General features: G+C 35.4%; 3 protein-coding genes and 1 pseudogene across 8 annotated transcripts; all 4 read left to right on the forward strand.

Annotated features, from left to right (window-relative positions):
- The first annotated feature begins 2,156 nt into the window (after window positions 1–2,156).
- Window positions 2,157–3,769, forward strand: LOC133309611 (peptidyl-prolyl cis-trans isomerase CYP19-3-like; annotated as a pseudogene).
- Window positions 3,770–5,248: 1,479 nt separating this feature from the next.
- On the forward strand, window positions 5,249–13,310 carry LOC133309595 (uncharacterized). Of its 6 annotated transcripts, XM_061510393.1 has the most exons (7): window positions 5,249–8,565; window positions 9,015–9,169; window positions 9,440–9,811; window positions 10,649–10,789; window positions 11,734–11,900; window positions 11,979–12,253; window positions 13,070–13,310. In XM_061510393.1, exon 1 carries the CDS (start codon window positions 5,442–5,444, stop codon window positions 8,508–8,510), a length of 3,069 nt encoding a protein of 1,022 aa, XP_061366377.1. In that variant the 5' UTR covers window positions 5,249–5,441; the 3' UTR covers window positions 8,511–8,565; window positions 9,015–9,169; window positions 9,440–9,811; window positions 10,649–10,789; window positions 11,734–11,900; window positions 11,979–12,253; window positions 13,070–13,310. The 6 variants fall into 6 exon arrangements, with proteins under 6 accessions (XP_061366377.1, XP_061366375.1, XP_061366376.1 ...); XM_061510391.1 differs by lacking the exon at window positions 13,070–13,310 and having other exon boundaries at window positions 9,015–9,183; window positions 11,979–12,390; XM_061510392.1 differs by lacking the exon at window positions 13,070–13,310 and having other exon boundaries at window positions 9,015–9,183; window positions 9,445–9,811; window positions 11,979–12,390.
- A 2,111-nt stretch (window positions 13,311–15,421) lies between these two features.
- Window positions 15,422–16,418, forward strand: LOC133309596 (uncharacterized). Its single transcript, XM_061510395.1, has 2 exons — window positions 15,422–15,455; window positions 15,689–16,418. Exons 1-2 carry the CDS (start codon window positions 15,441–15,443, stop codon window positions 16,049–16,051), a joined length of 378 nt encoding a protein of 125 aa, XP_061366379.1. The 5' UTR covers window positions 15,422–15,440; the 3' UTR covers window positions 16,052–16,418.
- Window positions 16,419–22,496: 6,078 nt separating this feature from the next.
- LOC133309608 (ethylene-response factor C3-like) lies at window positions 22,497–23,075 on the forward strand. Its single transcript, XM_061510410.1, has one exon. It carries the CDS (start codon window positions 22,497–22,499, stop codon window positions 23,073–23,075), a length of 579 nt encoding a protein of 192 aa, XP_061366394.1.
- Window positions 23,076–23,082: the final 7 nt, after the last annotated feature.

The raw sequence follows: 23,082 nt of genomic DNA on the forward strand, positions 1-23,082 counted from the left end.
TTAATTAGGCTAAGCCTCTTAGTAGGTCAAACAGCGAATGGTATGAATATCAATATATATATATATATATATATATATGGAAAAAATATTTCTGCAGTCACTTTAGATAAGTTTATCTACATCTACCCATTTATAATGTTCTCCCTGGAGAACATAGTCATAACATTAAACTTGCTTTTTTTTCTCTCTCTCCACATCAGCAGACAAGTTCTGAAAAGTAAATGAAGAGAGAAAAAAAAAATTAACTTTTAATGTTATAACATAGTTATTAATGATAGCTGTAGATAAGTTTATTTAAAGTGGCTACAGAAATATTTACCCCAGTATATATATATATATATATATATATATATATATAACGAGTTAGACCAAGTAAAAGTTTAGACAAGGTAGCTGAGATCACATCAAGTAATGTAGACAAATAGCCAGTTGAACCTCTTGTTTATCACTTTATTGTTTTTGTTTGTTTGTTTCTTTTTTTTGTTTATTTTTAAATCAACCGTTTGAAACTTTTTATCTCTCCCTTCTTTTTAAGGAGAGAGAGAGAACTGAAGGTTGTGGAATCTTTGCTGACGAGGCCTATGGGGCTTTCTTTTCTTACTTGCCCTTCTTGAATGTATATCCAATTTGTATTTATAATCGCTGGCTGAACAACTTGCAAGATAAACAAAGAATAGGGAAGGCCAGGTGCATCGAATCCGATACATAAAAGGAGATGCACTTGGTTTAATATTCATTGTCGGATAAACAGTTAGTGGCTTCCTAGAGACCTAGACTAAATATGCAGGCATGTCATTACATGACACTTCTTTTAGGTACTGTGTGTTACAAAAGAACAGAACGATTGTGTGTCTAACCAACCAAAAATGGATCGTGATATCCCCCACCCCCCCCAAAAAAAAAAGATCATGATCATTTATATTATTCAAAAATAAAATAAAATTGTGTATGGTAGTGAGTATGATAATAAACAAACGGTACTTAAAGAAGGATTAAATTGAATTTAAATCTTAAAAGATTAGTCAGATAATGTCTTGTTTTTTTTTTTTAAAATGAATCCTAATTAATACCGAAAATGAGTACCCAAACATTTATTTACCACTAATTATTAGTAATAAATTTAAATATTTATTATAAAATTAACAATCAATAAGCATTTGACATATTGACTTTAATGCAGTTCCCCTAACAGTAACATTATAATTCTCTTAATTTTTTTTATTAAATATGTTTTTGGTAGTGAGCCAAAGTGATTAAAAAAGGGAACAGTGACCAAAGTGTCATTATTGGCCAAAAAAATTACCAGACTGTCACGCTAACAGTAAATTTTGTCAAAATGACACGTGGCATATTTCGCTACACTGTGTGTAGCGAAATATGCCTGCAAATGATTCGCTACATAGTATAGCGAAATATGCCACGTCAGACTGCTCAGAACCAAAAATTCCATGTGTCAAAATTGAAGAAATTCACTACATAGGGTAGCGAATTTCTACAATTTTGACACGTGGCATTTTTGGTTCTGACGTGGCATATTTCGCTACACTGTGTAGCGAATTATTTGCACACATATTTTGCTATACAGTGTAGCGAAATATGCCACATAGCATTTTGACAAAATTTACTGTCGGCGTGGCAGTCTTGTAATTTTTTTGACGAACAGTGACAAAATGATCACTGTTCCTTAAAAAAGGCCATCTAATTGGGCCGAAGAAGATAGTAATTTAAGTTTTAAAGAGTGGATCCATTTACTAAGATAGCCCAGCCCAACCCACAAAATATGCAAAACCCTAAACCCCTCTTGCTAGGGTATATTTATGCCATTAGCGAGCCTCTTTCATTTCCATCGCCTGCTTCAACCTCAAGATCACGCCAAGGTACTCATTTTTCAATCTCTCCTCCATTTTTAGCTGTTGTAATTTTCTGACCCTGCACATTTCGAAGACTCGTATGCGCTCTATTGTAGCCTACGAGTTCAAAGCGTGTGCGAAATCGTGTATCATCCTATCTTACAATCATATCCTCTTGATTTGCATATCTTGAGGATTTTATGCAGAATGATGAACATTCTCTAATTAAACCTGTTATTGCATTGTTGTTATGACATGCTTGGCATTGTTTAGGGTTTAATATCTTTTAATTTGGATTCTTTTTTTGCCTTCGTAAAGGGAACACTGTTTGCAAGTGAAACTTGTTTCCGTGATAATTTTATTTAATACTTGTTGTGCTTATGGACGGTCTTGTGCTGACTAGTTATTCCGTCAGCACATAACATAAACCTAAGCTACATCTAATGTTGCCACCTTGAATTTCTTTTTGTGTCTTCCAATGGTTTATATGGGAAGAACACTTCTTCATTGTGGCAAATATTGTAATTCCTTCTCATATTTTTAGTACAGAAACTTTTTAGAACTCCATGTTAGGCATTTTGAATTTGAAGCATTTTTGTATTTTCTAATCTAGTGTTTTTTTTTTTTTATGAAGATATGGCTGTGCCGCCTGCTTTTCAGAAATAATCAAGTAGTTCTATGGTTGCTGTCATACTTGTTTTATTATTAATACTTCATCGTGATATTTTGCAATGTTTCCTGTTTAGGAACTAGGTGATTTAGTTGTAGCGAGACAAAGTGGTGATCAAGATGTCAAATCCAAAAGTTTTCTTTGATATTTTAATTGGAAAGATGAAAGCTGGGCGAGTAGTAATGGAGTTGTTTGCTGATGTCACTCCAAAAATGGCTGAAAAATTGAGGGCTCTCTTCACTGGAGAAAAGGGGATTGGAAAATCTGGGAAACCTTTACAATACAAGGGATCCTCATTTCATCGTATCATTCCAGAGTTTATGTGTCAGGCAGGTGATTTTACGGGAGGAAGAACATATCTACACCAAATTTCGCAATGACATTGATGCGATCCATAGGAAAATTGAAAGTGTTGATTTTGAATTAAATCAAAATAGTACTAGGATCAAATTGTGCGTGAGGACTTTAATGATTGGCTTACCTCTACTGAGAATATGATGAATGGATTCTCGCCTCCGATTTGAACACCAATTTTGATTTAGTTGAGCAACAATTTAAGGAACTTGCAAAAATAAAATAAAAAATGAACCAGATGTGGGTGAGGAAGTCAAAAATAAAAAAGTATGGATAGCATCAATGTTATTGTGAAATTTGGTGTAGATATGTTCTTCCTCTTGTGCCACCGTGTGACACATTGACGAGAGAACTGGAGGATAGTCAATTTAAGGGTCCATGTTTTCAGATGAGAATTTCAAGCTGAAGCATACTTGCCCTGGTATTCTTTCAATGGCAAATGCTGGACCTGATACAAATGGTTCTCAGTTCTTCATATTTACTGCGATGGCTTGATGGAAAACATGTTGTGTTTGGAAAAGTTGTTGATGGATACAGTGTAGTGAAGGAGATGGAGAAGGAAGGGTGGGTTCAGGAAGACATTACGGGTAGTGATAGAAGATTGGGGGCAGATAGCAGAGAACTGAAAATTATTGTTGGCAGACCGAAGTGAACTGAATTGGAGCAAGGATTGTTCGTGTGATGTTTTAATCTATATTACTGTTCAATGTAAATTATTACTTAAAAAATTATAATCAGTGATTTATGTATTAGAAGTCAATTTTTGGTATCCGATATTAATGTAATTCCCAATTCTTCACTCCTTTGTAATAAGGAATGCGATCCTGAGTTCCTGAAGCCTTTACCCTCATATGCCCTTTGGGTTGGGAAAATGTTGATGTTGTTCGAACTTCTAAGACTGGTGTGTTCTTTTGTTAATAAATTGCTACCTGCTTTTTTCCCTGCAAATATCTTGTAATATCAACTGGTGAAGACTTTGTTTTCACAGGCGGTAGGTATGTATGGTGCGGATAAAAGTTTGTCCTTTGTGATATTTGTTCAGACAAAGGTTTGAAATTTTGAACAGAAAATCAAACACTAGAAATAGTGGTATATGGATATATAATATCTTGGATTCTTGACCACCTAACAGGTAGCAGACATGTTCATAATATTTTAGTTGATTTACATAACTTATGAATAAACATTTAAGTGGAGGATGAAGCACTAACTTGAAGTGGTAAAGGGTGAAAGGAGAGTACACAGCTCAGAAGCCTCATATCACCGTAACTTACAGACATCCATGAAAAGAAGAAAAAAAGTCACAGGATTTATAGTCGTAATGCTAAAATTTCGGTCTTGTGATTTAATTTTTCATCAAAGCTACAGTTCTGCGTGCATCCCTTGATCAAGATATAATTTTTGTTGGTAAAGACTAAAGATAAATTTTGTTTAACGAGACAAAAAACACAATGAAGGTCAAGGGAAAAATTTTTTATTTTTATTTTTGAAGTTAATTCAATCCTAATTATCTCTTTAAAACGAATTGATTCCCTCAGCATGTCCGTATAAGTTTCAATTCTTTGAGTTGGTTACGAGAATAATCTGAAGTGCCGGACGAAATTGGCCAAAAATGATATGCGGGAATGGAACCAATACCATTTTTTTTGACTTACTGAGCTCTGTTACTAGCAACAGCTATACCATTTGATCTTCAAGGGAAAACTTGACTAATGTGTTTGAGCGAGAATGGCAGTGATACTTGTGAAAAAAACATTTGCAAGATTTGTGAATCCAACGGTGTCGTAGTTGTGCTTGCAAGACTGGATTGAGTTTTTGCTTTTTTTGAAAGAAAAAAATATCACACATACATATAGCCAAGCTTAAAAGATCAACATCATTCAATTACCCTATATACCACCGATACTGACACGGGACACATGACACGACACTTCGACATATTAATTCTAAAAAATGTTAGATTTCGACACGTTAGGACACGTTTTGATATTAAATAATTTTTTTAATTTATGTAGTGTATATTATATTTAATATTCAATAATTTAACAAAAAAATGAAACTAAACTTATAATATTCATCAATTTTGCAAAGAAACATAAGATATCCCAAATATTTATATTAAACTCAATAAAATGGTAATCGTAATACAACGAATCTAATAATTGAAACTAAAGACTCAACGCAACATATCCTTTGAACATTTTTTTGAATTTCTATAACGCGTGTTGAAGTATCGACATGGAACGTCAAAGGAAGTGTGGTGCGCAGCAATTACCAATAATAACTAGGAAATGGGCCCAAGGCCTTCTGGTGCATTCTGACCCGATTAATCAAGCTGGTAGTTTGCCCTCTCTCCTATTGGGAAACCCCTACTCCTTCTGCTTGCTTCGTCTCTCTCACTCTTTCATCAACGAGTCCACTCGCCCAGCCAGCCTCGACAGACAGTTAACTAGGATAGGAATAACACACACTACTTTGGAGTTTGGAGCCCCCCCATCTATTTTCTTCTCTTCAGAATACTCTCAATTTCACTTCCACCACAATTCAACAAAAAAATAAAAATAAAAATGGTGGACGAAAGTTCTGACAGCGACACCCGGAAAATTCGGAACATATGCATACTTGCACACGTGGACCACGGCAAGACGACGCTGGCGGACCACCTGATCGCGGCGGGGGGTGGCGGTTTTGTCCACCCGAAGCTTGCGGGTCGGGTTAGGTTCATGGACTACTTAGACGAAGAACAACGAAGGGCCATCACGATGAAGAGTTCTTCGATTTCCCTTTCCTATAAGGACTACTCTATCAACCTTATTGACTCACCAGGCCACATGGACTTCTGCAGTGAGGTCTCCACCGCCGCCCGCCTCAGCGACGGCGCCCTCGTCCTCGTCGACGCCGTCGAAGGCGTCCACATCCAGACCCACGCCGTGCTCCGTCAATGCTGGATCGAGCGTCTCTCACCTTGCTTGGTCCTCAACAAGATCGACCGTTTGATCACCGAATTGAAATTGAGCCCCTCCGAAGCCTATACTCGCTTGTTGAGGATCGTCCATGAGGTTAACGGCATTGTTAGCGCGTACAAGTCGGAGAAATACTTGTCCGACGTGGATTCTCTCCTCGCTGGTGCTGCCGCCGGCACCGGCGAGGTTCCGGAGGATTATTATGATGATGATAATGAGGATGTGTTTCAGCCTCAGAGAGGGAATGTGGTTTTTGCTTGTGCATTGGATGGTTGGGGTTTTGGGATTCATGAGTTTGCTGAAATATATGCTTCTAAGATTGGTGCGAGTGTTAATTCCTTGCAGAAAGCTTTGTGGGGTTCTAGGTATTTCAATCCCAAGACCAAGATGATTGTTGGGAAGAAAGAGAATGGAGCTGGTGGTGGTGGTGGTAAGAAGCCTATGTTTGTTCAGTTTGTGTTAGAGCCGCTTTGGCAGGTTTATAAGGGAGCTCTAGAAGGGGATAAAGTGTTGCTTGACAAAGTTATTAGGTCCTTTAGTTTGTCAATTCCGGCGCGAGAATTGCAAGATAAGGATGCTAAACGAGTGCTTCAGGCAGTTATGAGCCGTTGGCTTCCTCTTTCGGATACTATCTTGTCCATGGTGGTTAAGTGTATGCCGGATCCTGTTGTGGCACAGTCGTATCGCATCTCGCGGCTGCTTCCTAAGTGTGAGGTTGTTGTTGAGGATGGGGTTGATAGGAGAGTGGCGGAAGAGGCTGAGTTTGTGAGGAAATCGGTGGAGGGGTGTGATGGGAGGAATGAAGCTCCTTGTGTTGCTTTTGTGTCAAAAATGTTTGCTGTCCCAGTTAAAATGCTTCCTCATCCTATCAGCGATGAAGGAGAGGGTGAGTCGGATGAATGTTTTTTGGCATTTGCTAGGATCTTTAGTGGGGTTTTGTCTGTGGGGCAGAGAGTTTTTGTGCTTTCTGCGTTGTATGATCCGCTGAAAGGCGGGGAATCAATGCAAAAACATGTTCAGGAAGCTGAATTACAATCCATGTATCTAATGATGGGTCAAGGATTGAAAGTAGTGGCATCTGCCAAAGCAGGAAATGTTGTTGCTATCCGAGGCCTTGGCCAGCATATATTGAAAAGTGCTACTCTTTCTTCTACTAGGAACTGTTGGCCTTTTTCAAGTATGGCATTCCAAGTTGCCCCAACTTTGAGGGTTGCAATTGAGCCATCTGACCCTGCAGATGTGGGTGCACTACTGAAGGGTTTGAGGCTTCTGAATCGCGCCGATCCCTTTGTTGAGGTCACGGTTTCTGCAAGAGGAGAGCATGTACTTGCTGCAGCAGGCGAAGTTCATCTTGAAAGATGCATAAAGGATTTAAAGGAGAGGTTTGCAAAAGTAAGCTTGGAAGTCTCTCCGCCTCTTGTGTCCTACAAAGAGACCATTGAGGGAGAGGTGTCTAACATCCTGGAAAATTTGAAAGTTCTTAGTAGGAGCTCAGATTATGTTGAAAAATCAACACCCAATGGAAGATGTGTTGTCCGTGTGCAGGTGATAAAACTTCTACCTTCTATTACAAAGGTGCTCGATGAAAGCTCTGATTTACTTGGAGATATCATCGGAGTAAAATCGGGGCAGACTGTTAAAAGTTTGGAGACCCAAAGTCCAAATATTCTTAAAAATGATAATCCAGCTGAAGTGCTGAAGAAACGCATAATGGATGCAGTGGAGAGTGATATTTTGAGCAATGAGAATGACAAGGACCATGCTGAAAACTGCAAACTCAAGTGGCTAAAGCTTTTGAGGAGTATATGGGCACTTGGACCAAGGCAAATTGGTCCTAACGTTCTTTGTACTCCTGATATTAAAGCAGAAAGTACTGATAGCTCTGTTCTAATACGTGGTTGTTCTAATGTATCTGAAAGGTTGGGCTTTGTGACTGATTCTAATAACAGTAACTCAGTTGCTGAGACATCTTCAAACGCTAGCCAAGAGTTGTACATGGATGCTGAGCATCTTGAGAGTAGTGTTATATCGGGTTTCCAACTGGCCACTTCGGCTGGACCCTTGTGTGATGAACCTATGTGGGGTTTAGCGTTTGTTGTTGAGGCACATATATCTCCAATTACAGGGTCCTATGATGAATCTGAAACACACCAACACTCTGAGCAATATGGCATCATTGCAGGGCAGGTAATTGCAACTGTCAAAGATGCTTGTAGAGCAGCTGTGCTTCAGAATAAGCCACGACTTGTGGAAGCAATGTACTTTTGTGAATTGAATACCCCTACTGAATATTTGGGTCCGATGTATGCTGTACTTGCCCGAAGACGGGCCCGAGTTTTGAAGGAAGAGATGCAGGAAGGTTCCCCTTTCTTCACTGTGCATGCATATGTTCCTGTTTCTGAGAGCTTTGGTTTTGCAGATGAGCTTAGAAGGTGGACTTCTGGTGCTGCAAATGCACTACTTGTCCTTAGCCACTGGGAAGCACTTCCTGAGGATCCTTTCTTTGTACCTAAAACAGAAGAGGAAATTGAAGAGTTTGGAGATGGTTCTAGTGTTCTTCCAAATACAGCAAGAAAGTTAATTGATGCAGTCAGACGGCGTAAGGGCCTTCCTGTGGAGGAAAAGGTAGTACAGCATGGAACCAAGCAGAGGACACGGGCTCGTAAAGTGTGAAAATCATCATTTCTGTTGTGTCCTTGGCTGTGAAGAGAACATGTAATTGTTGAATGTGAGTGTAGCCTATAATTTATACACTGTATCATTAAGAACAAATTTTTCAGCATGAGTTTATTATATAGCATCACTAAAGTTTTGTCACATACAATCAAGTTCATTGATTTTTTAGTTACCTGCTATTGTTTAGACAATTTGTACAAAATAATTTGTCCTGGATAGTAGAGTAGTCTATCAAACAAACAACTTATAATTGGATGGCATAACTGACATCTAGCAATTCCAACACCCTAAAAATTTTAATGCTAAAGTAAAATCTTTCTCATTGGCTACTATAGTGAACACAGGAATAAGAAGTTTGTGATAGCTTCTGTCTACTAGTGAGATATTCTATCTATACTGATTTGTCCTTGTGTTCGTATTTGGGTCAATGATTTAATTATAATGTACACAAGTAAGAAAACTCTGGACACATGCTCAATAGTGGTGATCAACTTGCAATAGGTATGGAAACAGAAACGCGTCTAGGGATGAGCACTATCATGTATCCTTCTTCATCGCTGCTTTGTGAAAGTAAAGATGAACTGGCTGCTGTCTCCATTGATGAGCTCATTGAGAATGCTGATGGTTGTGAAATTCTAGTAGTTAAATGTAAAGTGGTAGGCATGGACTGGTAATTGTTAATGTACTTTTCTTGTTGATCTGAGAGTTGTTGATACAAAAATTCATTTATAATCTGAAAATGCTTTAATCTCATTTTGATTTTCTTCTGCTTTTACCACAGTTTACGTTGTTTTCTCTGTTAGCAGCTTGCTCTCAACGACTTTCATTCTCTTTTATGTCATTAGTTAATTTTGTTATTATTTTGCAGTTACCTTGTTGTGAACTTTTCTGTTTAAGTACATATGAGTTTCTATTCTTCTTTACAGAGCAGAAGGATCCAGGGGTAAATCATCAGATGATGGTGAACAACATATAGATGAGCTTTCTTTCACAGAATTAAGAGATAAGCTAATTGCCCTAGATCCTCTGAATACAAAGCACATCATCAAAGTCAATCAAGCTGAGGCTGAGTTCTGGCAGAAGTCAGAAGGGTATAGGGTTGGATGGAGTGATGAAATATTGGGCTTCGATTGTGGAGGTCAACAGTGGGTATCCGAGACATACTTCCCTGCTGGAAAACTGGCTAAGCCAAGCATGAAAGACCTTGAATATATTGAAGAGCTGAAGCAACTTATAGAGAAAGAAGAGATACCTGCACCTGCTCCAATTGAGCAGCGATGGATGATATTTTTTCTTGGGTAATATAATCCTGTCTTGGATTATTGAACATAATAGATCTAATAATAAATTCTTAATCTATATCAGGATGAACTGGTATTACGTGGGCGCATGAGCTTAGCACTGTCTTATTTGTTCTCTATTACTGCATTTGATGTCATATTCACACATTAATTTTAGTCATTGCATGTTAAAGTTTACATATTAATAATTTTATGTTTTCACTGTTTTAGTTGACAAAAATTGAAATGCATGAGCTTGTCATTTCTCTTATAATTGTTCAAAAAGTGTATTTAATTTCTTAGACATGGGGTGTTGGAATGGTTGAGTCTAAGTGCATGTTTCAATGAGCTTCTTCTTTTTCTTTTTCTTTTTTCTTTTTTTGCGTTTTGTATAAAGAAACTTTTGGGGGTGCAGGTGGGATTTAAAAATATCGGCAGCTTTTGGAAAAAGATGAAATGCCTTTTTGTTAAAAGCTAAAACTTCAGCTTCTCCAGACATGCATTTTTTTGTTGTTGTGTGTGTGTGGAGAAATATAACTTATTTGCTGGGAAAAATAAATATATACCCAATAGGCATTAAACCCCTTACTAGGCTTTACTTTTAGGCAACTGCTTATAGTATTTTTGTGTGTGTGGAGAAATATAACTTAATTGCTGGAAAAAAAAATACCCAATAGGCATTAAACCCCTTACTTGGCTTTACTTTTAGTCAACTGCTTATAGTATTGTCTTTCTTGACCTTTAATTTCAAGTTTGGAATCAATAAAAATATAACCCTTGCCTTCTATGAATTTTAACATTATAATGCTGTTCGGAAGATTTTGGTAGATAATTATACTTTTGATGGTGTTTTAGGTCGGTATAATCAAGTACCTCCCTACCATGGATGCTCGCCAGAGGAAGGATATAACGGAAGAATTCTTTCATTACAGGCATCTGACTTGGGCAAAATTATGGGATCCTTACTCTGCTTATGAACATTGGGCTAAGATTGAGGTAATTATGTAGGCATCATGAATAATAAATAATCCAACAGGGTATTTGGATATGATATACTAATTATTCTCATAATCTAAATCATATGATGTTTAGCCAAATTTCCTCATATATAATTACCAATATGATTTGTCCTACATAATATATTGGATCTGTTCCTACATAGGAAATGTTACGACTCATGTTATACCTTAGACACCTGGCAGTTAGTCAATTAGTAGTTGTGGGTAATTAATTTTATTGAGGGCTCTAACTACAGCTAAAGTGAACAGACAGAACACTCAAAGTTTTCATACGCTTAACTAGTTCAATGTTAATTCTAAAAGCTATGCTCCCTGATGACTTTGGACTGATTCTTCAACAGCACCTGCTCAACAGAGGGTTCATGGACTCCACTTTAGTTCATTCTTAATTGCCTTGTAGCTTGTGATGATAATGTTGGCAAGAAAAACCTGTTTGGTTAGTGAGAAAAGAATAGGAAAAGAGAAAGAAAAGTTTCTAAGTTTAATGTCAACAATGTGCACATTCAGAATAGTTAGAAAAGGAGGAAATTAGAAAGAGAGAGTGAGGTTTTGACTTTAATTACAAGGGTAAATAAGTAATTTAAAATCTTTTACCTCTTAAAACTCCCCAAATTGGGGAAACTTTAATTTTAAGAACAAGAAGGGTTTTGGAGGGTTTTATGAAAATCCTCAATTCCTTCCTCTCACTTTTTTAAACTCACAAACAAGAGAAGAGATTAATAAAATCCTTCTCTTCCTTTCATTTACCTCCTAAAACTAACTCCCAAACAAATCCTTAGGGTCCAACCCTAACACTTATCCTTGAAAACTAAGTACCATCTCAGGTGTTAAAAGGCTGATATCACCAAAGATTTCAATTGCAAAATGAAAGGAATGTATCTGAAGTACATTTAATTTCTGTGCATATTATCTGATATGTAGGTTCCAAAGGACAAGGAGGAGCTTGTGGAACTCCAAGCAAGGATAAGAAAGCGGTTTCCTATGGATGCATAAAACAAGGCAAGAATGGAACTGGATCCCAATAGGATCCTTTCAAATAACATGCTGGAAAAGCTGTTCCCACAATTAGATGCCATATAAAATTCAGGGTTGGTGGTTATTTGTCTGAACTTGTCTTTTTTCTTTTTATGTTGAGCATATCTTCAACCCTAAGTTCTTTAGTGCAGCTGCCACACATTTGGAACTTCGGGATGCAAAATATCTGGTGCACAATCAGGATTATTATACATAAATACATTCTTTTTGTTTCTTGCCTGCATGGGAGGATGTCTTGAACTCAAAGAAGCTTTAAGGATTGTGATGTAAACGTATTAAAGGAGCTCGATTGATCTTTCCATTCTGTTGTTACTCATCCCACCGGAAAGCGGAAGCATAAAGAAGGGGGAAAATCAAAGGAGAAATTCTGTTGCTGACATATTTGTATGAATTGCTCTCCCTTTAGGTATGAACTGTGTCCATCATCATGTTTGGTATTTTATGCATTCAATTTGGCAGGGCATTCCGCACTTCCAACCTGCTTTCCTAAGGGCTGGTTATGCTAGAGTTTACATTTTGAGGTTTTAATATTTATTGGATTAATGGATCGTAGTCTTGAAATATTCTTTTTGTCCTGAAAAAATTTGTTGCTAAATCCTTCAAAGGAAAGGAAAGTCAACGTCTCGATATTAGGACTAGTTCTGAATCTTCTGATCAACGGAAGGGGAAAAAAGGGGGGAAAATAAAAACATAAAAAAACGGCAGCAGTGTTCGCTAGAAAATTGCAGTTTCACTGCCTGTAAATATTATACAATTAAGACCAAACCGACTTCCAAATTTAATCATGAACATAAAAGAACAATGTAACTTGACCTGAACTTGAGGAAATAAAAATATTGGGACGACATGTTGCATAGATGGTGATATGCTCAAGACTCGGGGATAATACTTAAAAGCTAGACTTTCACTTTCACTAATTCATGGATGGTGATAGGATGGCAAAGACCAGGGATTGGTTGGCCATGATAGATGAATGTGGACAAGGCTAACCCACCAACAACCAACAACCAACAACGTTACGAAACTGAGGGAAAAAAGACAACTAAATGCATATAGTTATAATGTCGTCATGCCTCAATCATCACACTTCAAATTTCAGTCATGGCCCCATAAACATAACTTCATTGTCGAAAGCCACTATATGGTTTCATTGAACTATATCTATTTATAGAATTTTTAAGGATGATTATGTAAATTAGTATTGTTACTTTTACTGCTCCAGGAAGCCCGTTTGTCCCAAAGGAATAAAATTATAAAAATTAAAGTTGAATCTGGATGATGACTTCCTTCAGAAATTAATCAGTCAGTAGAAAATCAATCAGTCAGTCAGCAAGTCCAACCCTAATGTCCACAACAGCGCTCCACTGCAGAACATTGCCCTAATGTCGAAGCTTGTTTGTGTCTGTTGACTCAGAGTTCACACCATAGCCTCACCGTGCGGGAGACATGCATGCCAACTGAAGAAAGGAGAGACAGAGACAGAGATTTGGAAAATATTGACGTTGGGAGAAGACGTGTTACGACAGACAGACTTAATATAAGCAATGGTTGTTTTTAAAAAAATTTAAAGGGTTATTTTTGTCATTTCAACCTTTTTTTTCATTAATATTTTACCTTTAATCAAACATACATTCTGAAAATTTAAATAAATTTGCCTAATAATATTTCGGTCAACCAAATAACTTTTTAAAAAAAATTTATCTAACTTACCTTCCTATCATATTCCTAGTAATTGAGTTTCTCCGATAAAAAAAAATTTCATTCACCAAACACCATAAGGAAAATTTGTATATATATATATATATATATAGGGATAGGATCAACTTACACCGGTGTAAGAATAATAAATCTTACACCAAATCTTAACCGTTGATTTCCGTGCATCCAACGATTGAGATTTATTGAGAATTAAAAATTAATTAATGAGTAAGATCTAATAAATCTTAACCGTTAGATGAAGAAAATCAATTGTTAAGATTTGGTGTAAGACTTATTATTCTTACACCGGTGTAAAATGATCTTGCCCCATATATATATATATATATATATATATATATATATATATATATATATATATATATTGCTGTGGTAATTTCGATCTGGGTGTGGTAAAGTCTAAAGCCTTTTCAAAAATATTTCTCCAATAATTAAACTTTCGAATTAAGAGTTTAAATAGTCACTTTTTTAATCAGTGCGATTGGGATACTTTTATTATAGGGTTTTATAAGAGTTATGTTGTAGGAAAAGTGATTGTATAATGTTATAGAGATTCGTTTTGCGTGCCGTAATTTTCTTTTTTTTTTCTTTTTTCTTCTAAAAGTGTGAGCCCCATAAAATGTTGTATGTGTAAGAAAGTTTGTTGTGTCATGTTAAATGACAAATGAAAATCCCTTTATTATATTGTAAGTGTAACATACTCAATCTAACAAATTTAAAACATAAGTAGTATAAACATATATATGTTTTTAAATTAAGTTTAAAATAGTAATAATGAAATTTAGTTACTAATGAAAAATGAAATCTAAATTAAATTTAATCATTTTAAGTTATAATAATAATAAAATTTCTCTATAGTGTGAGATGGGTGTGGAAATGGGTCCCTCTTGATGAAAATATAGGACGCGGAAAGCGATTCCGATCAATGATCATCTTTCTTTGTGGAAATGGTATTTCCCAGATGAGCAAATTCTATCAATGTGGGCCGCGTAGAGTGATGGGCCTTGTCTGGACGGCTATGATGTTGGTTACGCGGGTCCCACAGTAGGCACCGCCCTAGGTCCCTGTCTCCCTAACCCTTGTTGCCTCTCGCTCGTCTCTTATACCCAAACATCACTTTCAAATCGTGCTTAGCAAAAGTAACTCTGAAACCTTAAAAATTGGTAAAGACCATGACCTTAACAGTAAAAAAGCACATGATTTTTCGACTAATTACGGGCAGTTCAATAATTATGTCCGCTACTGCTAATAAACTGCTTTGTTAAATAATTTGATTTCGTGAAATTACTAATAACTTTCGGAAAAGAACTTTAAACAGCATTAGTCTCATTAAATCATGAGAAAAGTTGTTTGCCCAGCAAAATTTACTTCACAGAACTCACAAGCATAATTCTCTTTTGTTTTACGTTATGTTCTTTAATTGAGAGAAGGTTTTCTTACGCGTAAAAAGCATAAAATTTAGTGATGGACTCATCCTCCTCCATTTGTATTTGTAAACATTTCATTAATGCGTAAACTACAACTTTAGAAAGATCTCATCTAAATATTCTTTCGCTATTGCATAAAGGGAAGAATAAACAAAGGGGAAACATTGACAACTGGACATGGGGTGTCATGGATATAACGTAAAGTGTCGGTGTCATGGATATAACTTTAGAAAGATCTCATCTAAATATTCTTTCGCTACCCGAGTAATTAAAAGACACCCCGTGTCTTTTAATTTCTGTCAGTGACATGGGGTGTCTGCCAATGAAGAGAATCTTGTAAAGTGATCACTCTCTCTCAACTCAAGTATTCAAGACTCTTGCACCACTATATATACCTGTCACCTTGATCAGCTCCTCGCCTCACTCACAATTACTCTTTGCATTGTCCAAATGGCCAGTGTTGAGGTAACTCAAAGATACACTTTCTCGAATTTGTTCTAAACTCTGGTTTCGTACATTACACTATTAGTCTGTGTAGTTTGTTCCTTCATTCATATGGTGGGATTGAACATCTTTGTGACCGAATATCATAAATATTTTTACTTTTCTTTTTTTTGTTTGTTGGGATGTTCATTCAACATCTTTAGAGCTATAATTAGAATATATATTTATATCTAAATTGAAATTGGATCTTGCAGGTTGCACAAGAAACAAGCACATTGAACGACAATGAAGCAACCAAAACAATCCCAGAAGAACAACCAGCCACTGAGGTTCCAGCCTCAGAACCAATAGCAACCGAACAACCAAAAGAAGCAACAATAACAACAACCGAAGTCCCGGTTACAGTGGAGACCAAGGAAGTGGTGACAGAGGAGCCAGCACCTGAGAAAACAGAGGAAAAGTCCGAAGAAGTTATTGAAAATCCAACAACTGAAGAGACAAAAACTATTGAAAAAGAATCAGAATCAGAAGCAGAAGCAGCAGTGGAGGATGAGGAGCCATATGAGGAGAACAAAGCAGCAAAGGAAGTCACCACTGTCGAAAACACTGAAGCTTAATTAGTCATGTGGTGAACTAAGTGAAAGCAACAAGTTTCTATGCCTTTGATTGATTGCATTATGTCTCCATCTCCAAGCATGTCAATGTTGAAAAGCTTCTCTCTCTGTTTCTGTTGTTTGTCAGTTTATTAATTACTACTATTATTATATACCTACGTGGAAGCACTTTGGTTCCACATCAATACCCATGGCAACTAGTTGTAGTTGATACGATACGAGAGATTTCTTGGTTTATTAGCTGGGAAGGCATGGGCAATACAGATGTCAGCATCTTTCATTTGTGATCACTAAAAGAATAATATCCTAAAGTATATTGTGTTTGCCTACAGTAGTCAAAAATGCCTCTTTTATGTACAAACACGATTAACTTTTCACGGTTTCCACATTTCCTAAGAATATTATTGGCTTATTTTCCACCAATAATGTTAACAAATTTCTTCCACATAAATCAGAGTCTTAAATTCCATGTATGATGTAAATACTTACAAAGCTACTACAGTTTGTTAAAAATCATTACTTTACCTTACCAAAAATTAGATTTTTCTCTTATTTATTTTTTTTTCCCTCAATTTTTTTAATATTTAAGTTTCCAACTAGTTTGGAATAAAGTGATGTTAGTCTTCACCTTGCCCGGACAAACCAGCTTGCAATTATCTAATATAATACTATTACATGGTGCCGCATTAAAGCTAGTAAATGATACATTTTGGTGGTTTAACAAATAACAGAGCAGGTAGGATAAACAAACTGACTTGGGTATGAAACAGATGATTACTCGTCAATGGAAGGAATATTGAAGATTAAAACAGGATTCTAACTGAGAAAATAAGCTGATTCATTTTTCATCCTTCAAGTTAAGGGGTTTTTGTACGAGGGAGAGTGTTAAAAGTATATAATATAAAATATAAAAGTATTCATTCATCTTCATTTATTGAGTTGACTTAAATTGTTACGTTGCATTGATTCTTTACATATAATTTGTTTTTTCTGGAAATTAAATAAGTAATAGGTGTTGTTGTTCTTTACACTATTACGACGGGGAGATCATGATTCAATATTTGGAGCATGTTAAGAAAGAATAAGAGGGTCAGAGTTACCCTATATTGAAGTTCTTTCTTGGAGGCTTAATTTGGGGGCCCAAACCCTTTATGTTCTTTTAACATAGTTCTAGTATTCTATTAATCCAAGTTCAGGTATTAAGATGTATCAACAAAGTGATTTTATGGTTTTGTTTTGGTACTGCAGCTTGTCTTATCCAAGAACAAATTTAAGAGCGGGAAGCACTGCATCTTATCAAACCCCGTAAGCCCGAGAATATTATTGGCCTGCTTCTTCTTGACTCATCCTCAACCATTTATGGAACCCATAAAATAGTTGTTATCGGATGACAATTTCCCTTGTTGCAAGGAAACATTAAAGAGCGACTATGTTGTGTTGCTCAAGTAGTAGGGTGACAACTTTTAACATGATTTGCTCACACGACCACGAATATGATATGAAAAAAATCATGTTTAAATCAATGTATTTTCAAATTCGTATTAACAAAAATTGATACTAAAAAATTTGTGTTGTGTTATGTAAATAGAAAATTGACCTGCATTAATACTTTTACAAGTTATTTGTGTCATGTCGTGTCATATTTTGTCTCATATAATAAATGAAATATTTTAAGGTTAGCAGGTTATTCATGTCATATTGATCCGCCTAATAAGCGATATATTTTGAGTTTACAGATTATTCATGTTGTATCATATCAACTTATAAAATAAGCGAACGATATTTATATCGAAGGTTTTAATCTGTTTTCAAATCATATCGTATGCTATTGAGTATATTTATATTCATATAAATTTGTATTGTTAGCCCAAATTGTCACCTGGTAGAGGGTTGTTTCAAAATGCTTTGATTGTCTTTGTCAAAGGTTGATAATTTGTTTGTCAAAACCTATTCCATGATTCCACCAATGAGCAATAATTCAATTCTTTCTACCTATTATCCTGTTCCGGATCCACACCTCAGGTCCACCAGTTGGGTCCAATCTCTTAAGCCCATATCTAGAACCTTCTAGAGGGCACCCATGGCAAGCTATAGAGACTCATCACTGGAACATTCCCCTTCCTGCATAGCTTCTTCTGTACACTGACATGAGTAGCTTGTCTTGTCCACAAGACATGGCTTAGGACAACAGAGGGAGGACCAACGGTCTTCCCCAAAAGATGACTCTCCTTTCTAAATACCCCCCTCACACATGTAGGGGGGATCATCTTCTTCCCCACTCTCATATGTTGTCACTCTGCCTCTATGCAGAGCCCTCACACACACTCCCCCTTTGAGAACATACATGGGAAGCTTCACTAGTGGCTTGGTCTCTACCAAGACCACTATGGACACCCCTTATATCAAGATACTTCACCCTCCATGGGACACATCTATGTACACTATCAGTACATATCCTAATAAAATAAATTCAGCCCAAGTATTCAGTGTATTTTTCATCAACTTCTGTTTGTTTTGTTCTTGCCAATTGAACACATGTATACAATTTGATGGGGTTCAATGAGTTACTTGTTGGAATTTTTTTAATAATTATGGGTTTCAATCAATTATAATTTATTTTTTTATAAGAACGAGCTAAGTCATGATCCATATGGAGGAGCAGTATAAAGCCAACTTAATTGAGTGATCCTTTTATTTAGGCTTGTATATCTATAAATTGATTAGTGTGCGTAACAGTATAGACATAACTCATAGGCTCATGATGGGAAGGGGATTAGGGTTAATAAATTTGGCTAGGTCCTCTCTCTGCATTCACAGTATGTTGGACAACCGTCACTCCACAACTTGTCCCATTGATAATTGTGATTAGGAAGTGATGTGAACTGTAAAAGAAGATCTGGTCTTTTCAACCTTACAAGAGCGTCAGAGAAGCAAGAAAGCCTTCAAGAAGCAATAAAGCCTTCAAAAAATCAAAAATCATGTCTTCAAGTAAGTCTAACTCTTTTGATGTTCTAAATTCATATAATCATATTTTGAAATATCTTACATTACTTTCATATGTCTGTCAAATGAAGCTTATGCTTGACTACGAGCAATAGTTTACATAAATAATGCTTATTTTAAAGGGAAATATTTTTCTCATTTCGTTGGAGATAACTCTCTCATGTTATACACTCATTGAATTTTGTGCCAGCTTTTTTCTTTTGTTTTAAAGTGTGGATTCTACATATTTATCTCACACATATGAAAGAACTATCTCAAACAACATGAGATTAATAACTCCTATTTTAAATTTATTTTGCGTTTTCAATACGTGGTGTTTGGTTGTCATGTTTTGAAGAAGACTACAAATTTGTCCACTTTATTAAAGAATATAGTATTAAATTCTAAGAAATGACTTAAATAGTAAATAAAAGTTAAGTAGTTGGTGAGATTTTACAAAATACATATTAAGCGGAAGTGTATTAGTATTTCGATCAATATATATAATTAAATAATACTAAGGCTAGCTTATAGGATTAAAACCTTAATGCTCCACCATCACCATATTCCTCGCATCTTTTGACCATAAAGACAGTGCAAAGTTCGAACTTCTGGAAGCCTCCGGTGGTGGTTTGACCAACTCTCTCTTAATCGGGACCCGACGGCATATCATATTTATTTTTTTGGGATACAATTAGCATTACATCTTATGCCCTATCCATTGATTTGACTATAACAAGGAAAGGTTGACCAACTTTTTCGAGAAGCTGAAGCGAGCAACGCTATCTCAAGGAATTATGAACCTTTAATTTTAATGGAAAAAATAAATAGAGAGAGAATGAATGAAAGAAATACTAATGATTGGTATTATTTATTTGGAGAAAATTAATGTAAAACTAACCCAAATCTTCAGCAACAGTGAGAAATAAGATTTTAAAAGACCGGAAATATTAGATTAAAAAATTATTTATTAAGAGATAAGATTAATATTAATTTATGCCGGTCTAAAAGCAGAAATTTTATACTAAATTTTAGTTACTTATATCTAATAGCTTACATATATAATAAATTAGAGTTATTAAATATAAATAAAATTAATAACTTACTTTGAAAGTATAACTTATACTGGTGTAAAATGGTCATAATTTATTTGTTATTGTTAAAGAAAATATTTTATTAATTTTAATCAAATAAAAATATAATAACTTATTTTAATTCATCATTTTAATTAAAAATTTGTTTTTCTAAGCACTTAATAACAATAACATTAAGTAAACTTTTTTTATAACTTGATTGATCTTATTATTTTGACGAATTTGAATAATATTCAACCATAAATTTCAAGATGATTTATACCCATGTACGTTTGCTTGTGTTTTTTTAAATAAGATATATATAATTTAAAAACATATTTAAAAAAATTTATAATTAATAATTTGGTAAAAAAATTTGAAATATTTAAGAAAACAGTTTAACGCTTTTTCTAAAAGTTAAAATTAAATACTAATTTTTATAAAAAAAAAAAAACTCTAAAAAATTATATCATACAAATATTTTATTTTATTTTCAAAATTTATCCAAATATACTCACAATTCTTATATGATCTAAATCTATAATATTTAATTATTCACTTCTAAATTAGTTGATCATTTTACGTTAAGTGCATTACACTTGTCATCTTCAACACATTTAGGAGTATTAAAAAAAAAAAAATCTCAACGAATTCCTTTGGTCTGAATGTAGTGCCGTCGTATCTCGACGGGTTTCACTTTCAAGTTTCAACGTAACTTTCTTTTCTTGCTATCCAAAAAAAAAAACTTTCAACGTAACTAGGAAATGTTTGAAAACTCCACTTACTCTTGCATTAGCCTCTGGATTTTAATTATTATTGTTTACAGAAGAACCGATATACTAGAATTAATTATGTTTTCTCTTTATTTCTCATGCACGTGTGGTTGCAAACACAGGAAGACATAAAAGTACAAAAAAGAATATAACAAATTATTTCTCACTGATCAGCTTGCGTATAACTGTATTATAATATGTATTAAAAGTAGTATATAGTTATAATATTAATATTAAAATACAACTTTAATATTATAACTATGTATTATCTTTAATACATGATTATAAATTGTTAAAAGTACATAAATTACGTCCTTTAAAAGGACAGATCATTTTCCCTATTGGTATATCCAATTCTTTCTTATTTCATATTGATTAACCATAATTTAATTATTAATATATTAGCAAGATGTACGTATAAATTAGCTAACAAGTTAATAATCTATTATTGGTAAGCTAATAATAGATTATAATTAGTAGAACCGATGGAAAATAATATAACATTTTGGTGAGTGGAAAACATTTTTTAATTATAAAAGTAAATATTACTTATAAAAGCTTTCTCACCAAATGAAAAGACAATTGTGGGATCAAAGGTGAGATTTAAAAGGTAGTCACGCAATAATGTGATACAGATTAGAAGCAAATCATTTATTAGTGATAGGTGGGGAGCGTCCCAGCACCTATATTACCAATTAATTCTCAACATGACATACTAGAGAAAAAAGTAAGGAAAAAGAACTATTAAACCCTTATTTAAAGATATACATAAACAATTAAAAATGACTAGGTACTTCCTCCTTGCTGTGTTCTTTTTCTGGGTCTGGGGCTTTGGCTCCTCGTTTTAATTATTGTTTTAGGGTTCGCTTTTTTCTACGGTCATTGTAGATAAGTTATTTGCAGTAAACTCAATACGACGTCGTTTTGGGCAGAAATATTTTTTGATTGTTTTATATATGAAATGAGTATACCTTCTTTTCTCTTTTGAAATGTTCCGTAGTCTACAATTTTATTATTATACTAAAAACATTTTAAAAAGTTAGTTATTCAAACTCTGGTCACCCTGACTCTAACTTGGCCATGCAGCGGTAATCTGAATGGAAAAAAGACAACCAACATCGTACCACTCTCAATCTATATTACCACTCCAAAAAGTAAAGACAACGAGTCTCATGAGCCAATTGGAAAGCAGCCATCAGCTTAAAAGCTTCCAAAATGAGGTAGCACACAAGTTTGATGTCAAGCAACGTTGAATGAACCCCACCTGACCCTGAACCTGGCCTCCAAGCCCTCAAGTTCTTTGACTCACGTGCATTACTCACCTCATATATTTATTTAATTTGGGTCCCATTAACCACCACATCCTTCAAATTTTAGTGCACTTACAAGTGGCAAAGCATTCATGAAATCTTACCTTCCTATTCCTACCCTTCTCTTCAGTCTTCACTAGCTATATAGTGTTAACAACTTTGAATCATTGTTTTCCCTGCCCTCCTTAGCCTCAACCTCAGCCTCGGCTATATAATAAGCACACCTACCAGAGCTCTAGGCATTCCAACAATTTCCAAACCCTCACAATTTCCACTACTGTTGTTAATTGATTAGTACCCTGGACTAGGAATGGATCATTCCACATTCTTTGTTCCAAACTTTGAATGCCATTCTGAGTGTTGTTCACACACAGTATCTCATAACCAATCCCTTCCCTTCAATGAAAATGACTCGCAGGAAATGCTTCTTTACGAAGTTCTGGCAGAGGCTGGTGAAGCAACAGCAGCAACCAATTCAAGAGTTGAAGCAGAGGTAGTTTCTTCTTACAGAGGGGTTCGAAGGAGGCCATGGGGGAAGTACGCTGCAGAGATAAGAGACTCTACGAGGAACGGTGTGAGGGTTTGGTTAGGAACCTTTGACACTGCTGAGGCTGCTGCTTTGGCTTACGACCAGGCTGCATTAGCAATGCGTGGCTCAATGGCTGTTTTGAATTTCCCTGCTGAGATGGTTCATCAATCTCTTCAAAACATGGACTATGATTTCCAACAAGGGTGCTCTCCGGTTTTGGAATTAAAGAAGAGACACTCCATGAAGAGGAAATCGGAGAGTAAGAAGATGAAAAAGAATCATGAAGAAAATATGGTCGTGTTGGAGGATTTAGGGGCAGAGTATTTGGAAGAGCTTCTTACTTTGTCCCAAGATGCTTGATAGTTGA

This window comes from Gastrolobium bilobum, unplaced genomic scaffold, assembly GCF_033153095.1.
Source record: "Gastrolobium bilobum isolate Gb01-03AN ecotype WA unplaced genomic scaffold, APGP_CSIRO_Gbil_v1 utg10104, whole genome shotgun sequence".
Taxonomy (NCBI): Eukaryota; Viridiplantae; Streptophyta; class Magnoliopsida; order Fabales; family Fabaceae; genus Gastrolobium; species Gastrolobium bilobum.

Bases quoted from the DNA above. Each gene is read 5' to 3' on its own strand.
- LOC133309595 (XM_061510393.1), top strand. From the start codon at position 5,442: ATGGTGGACGAAAGTTCTGACAGCGACACCCGGAAAATTCGGAACATA.
- LOC133309608 (XM_061510410.1), top strand. From the start codon at position 22,497: ATGGATCATTCCACATTCTTTGTTCCAAACTTTGAATGCCATTCTGAG.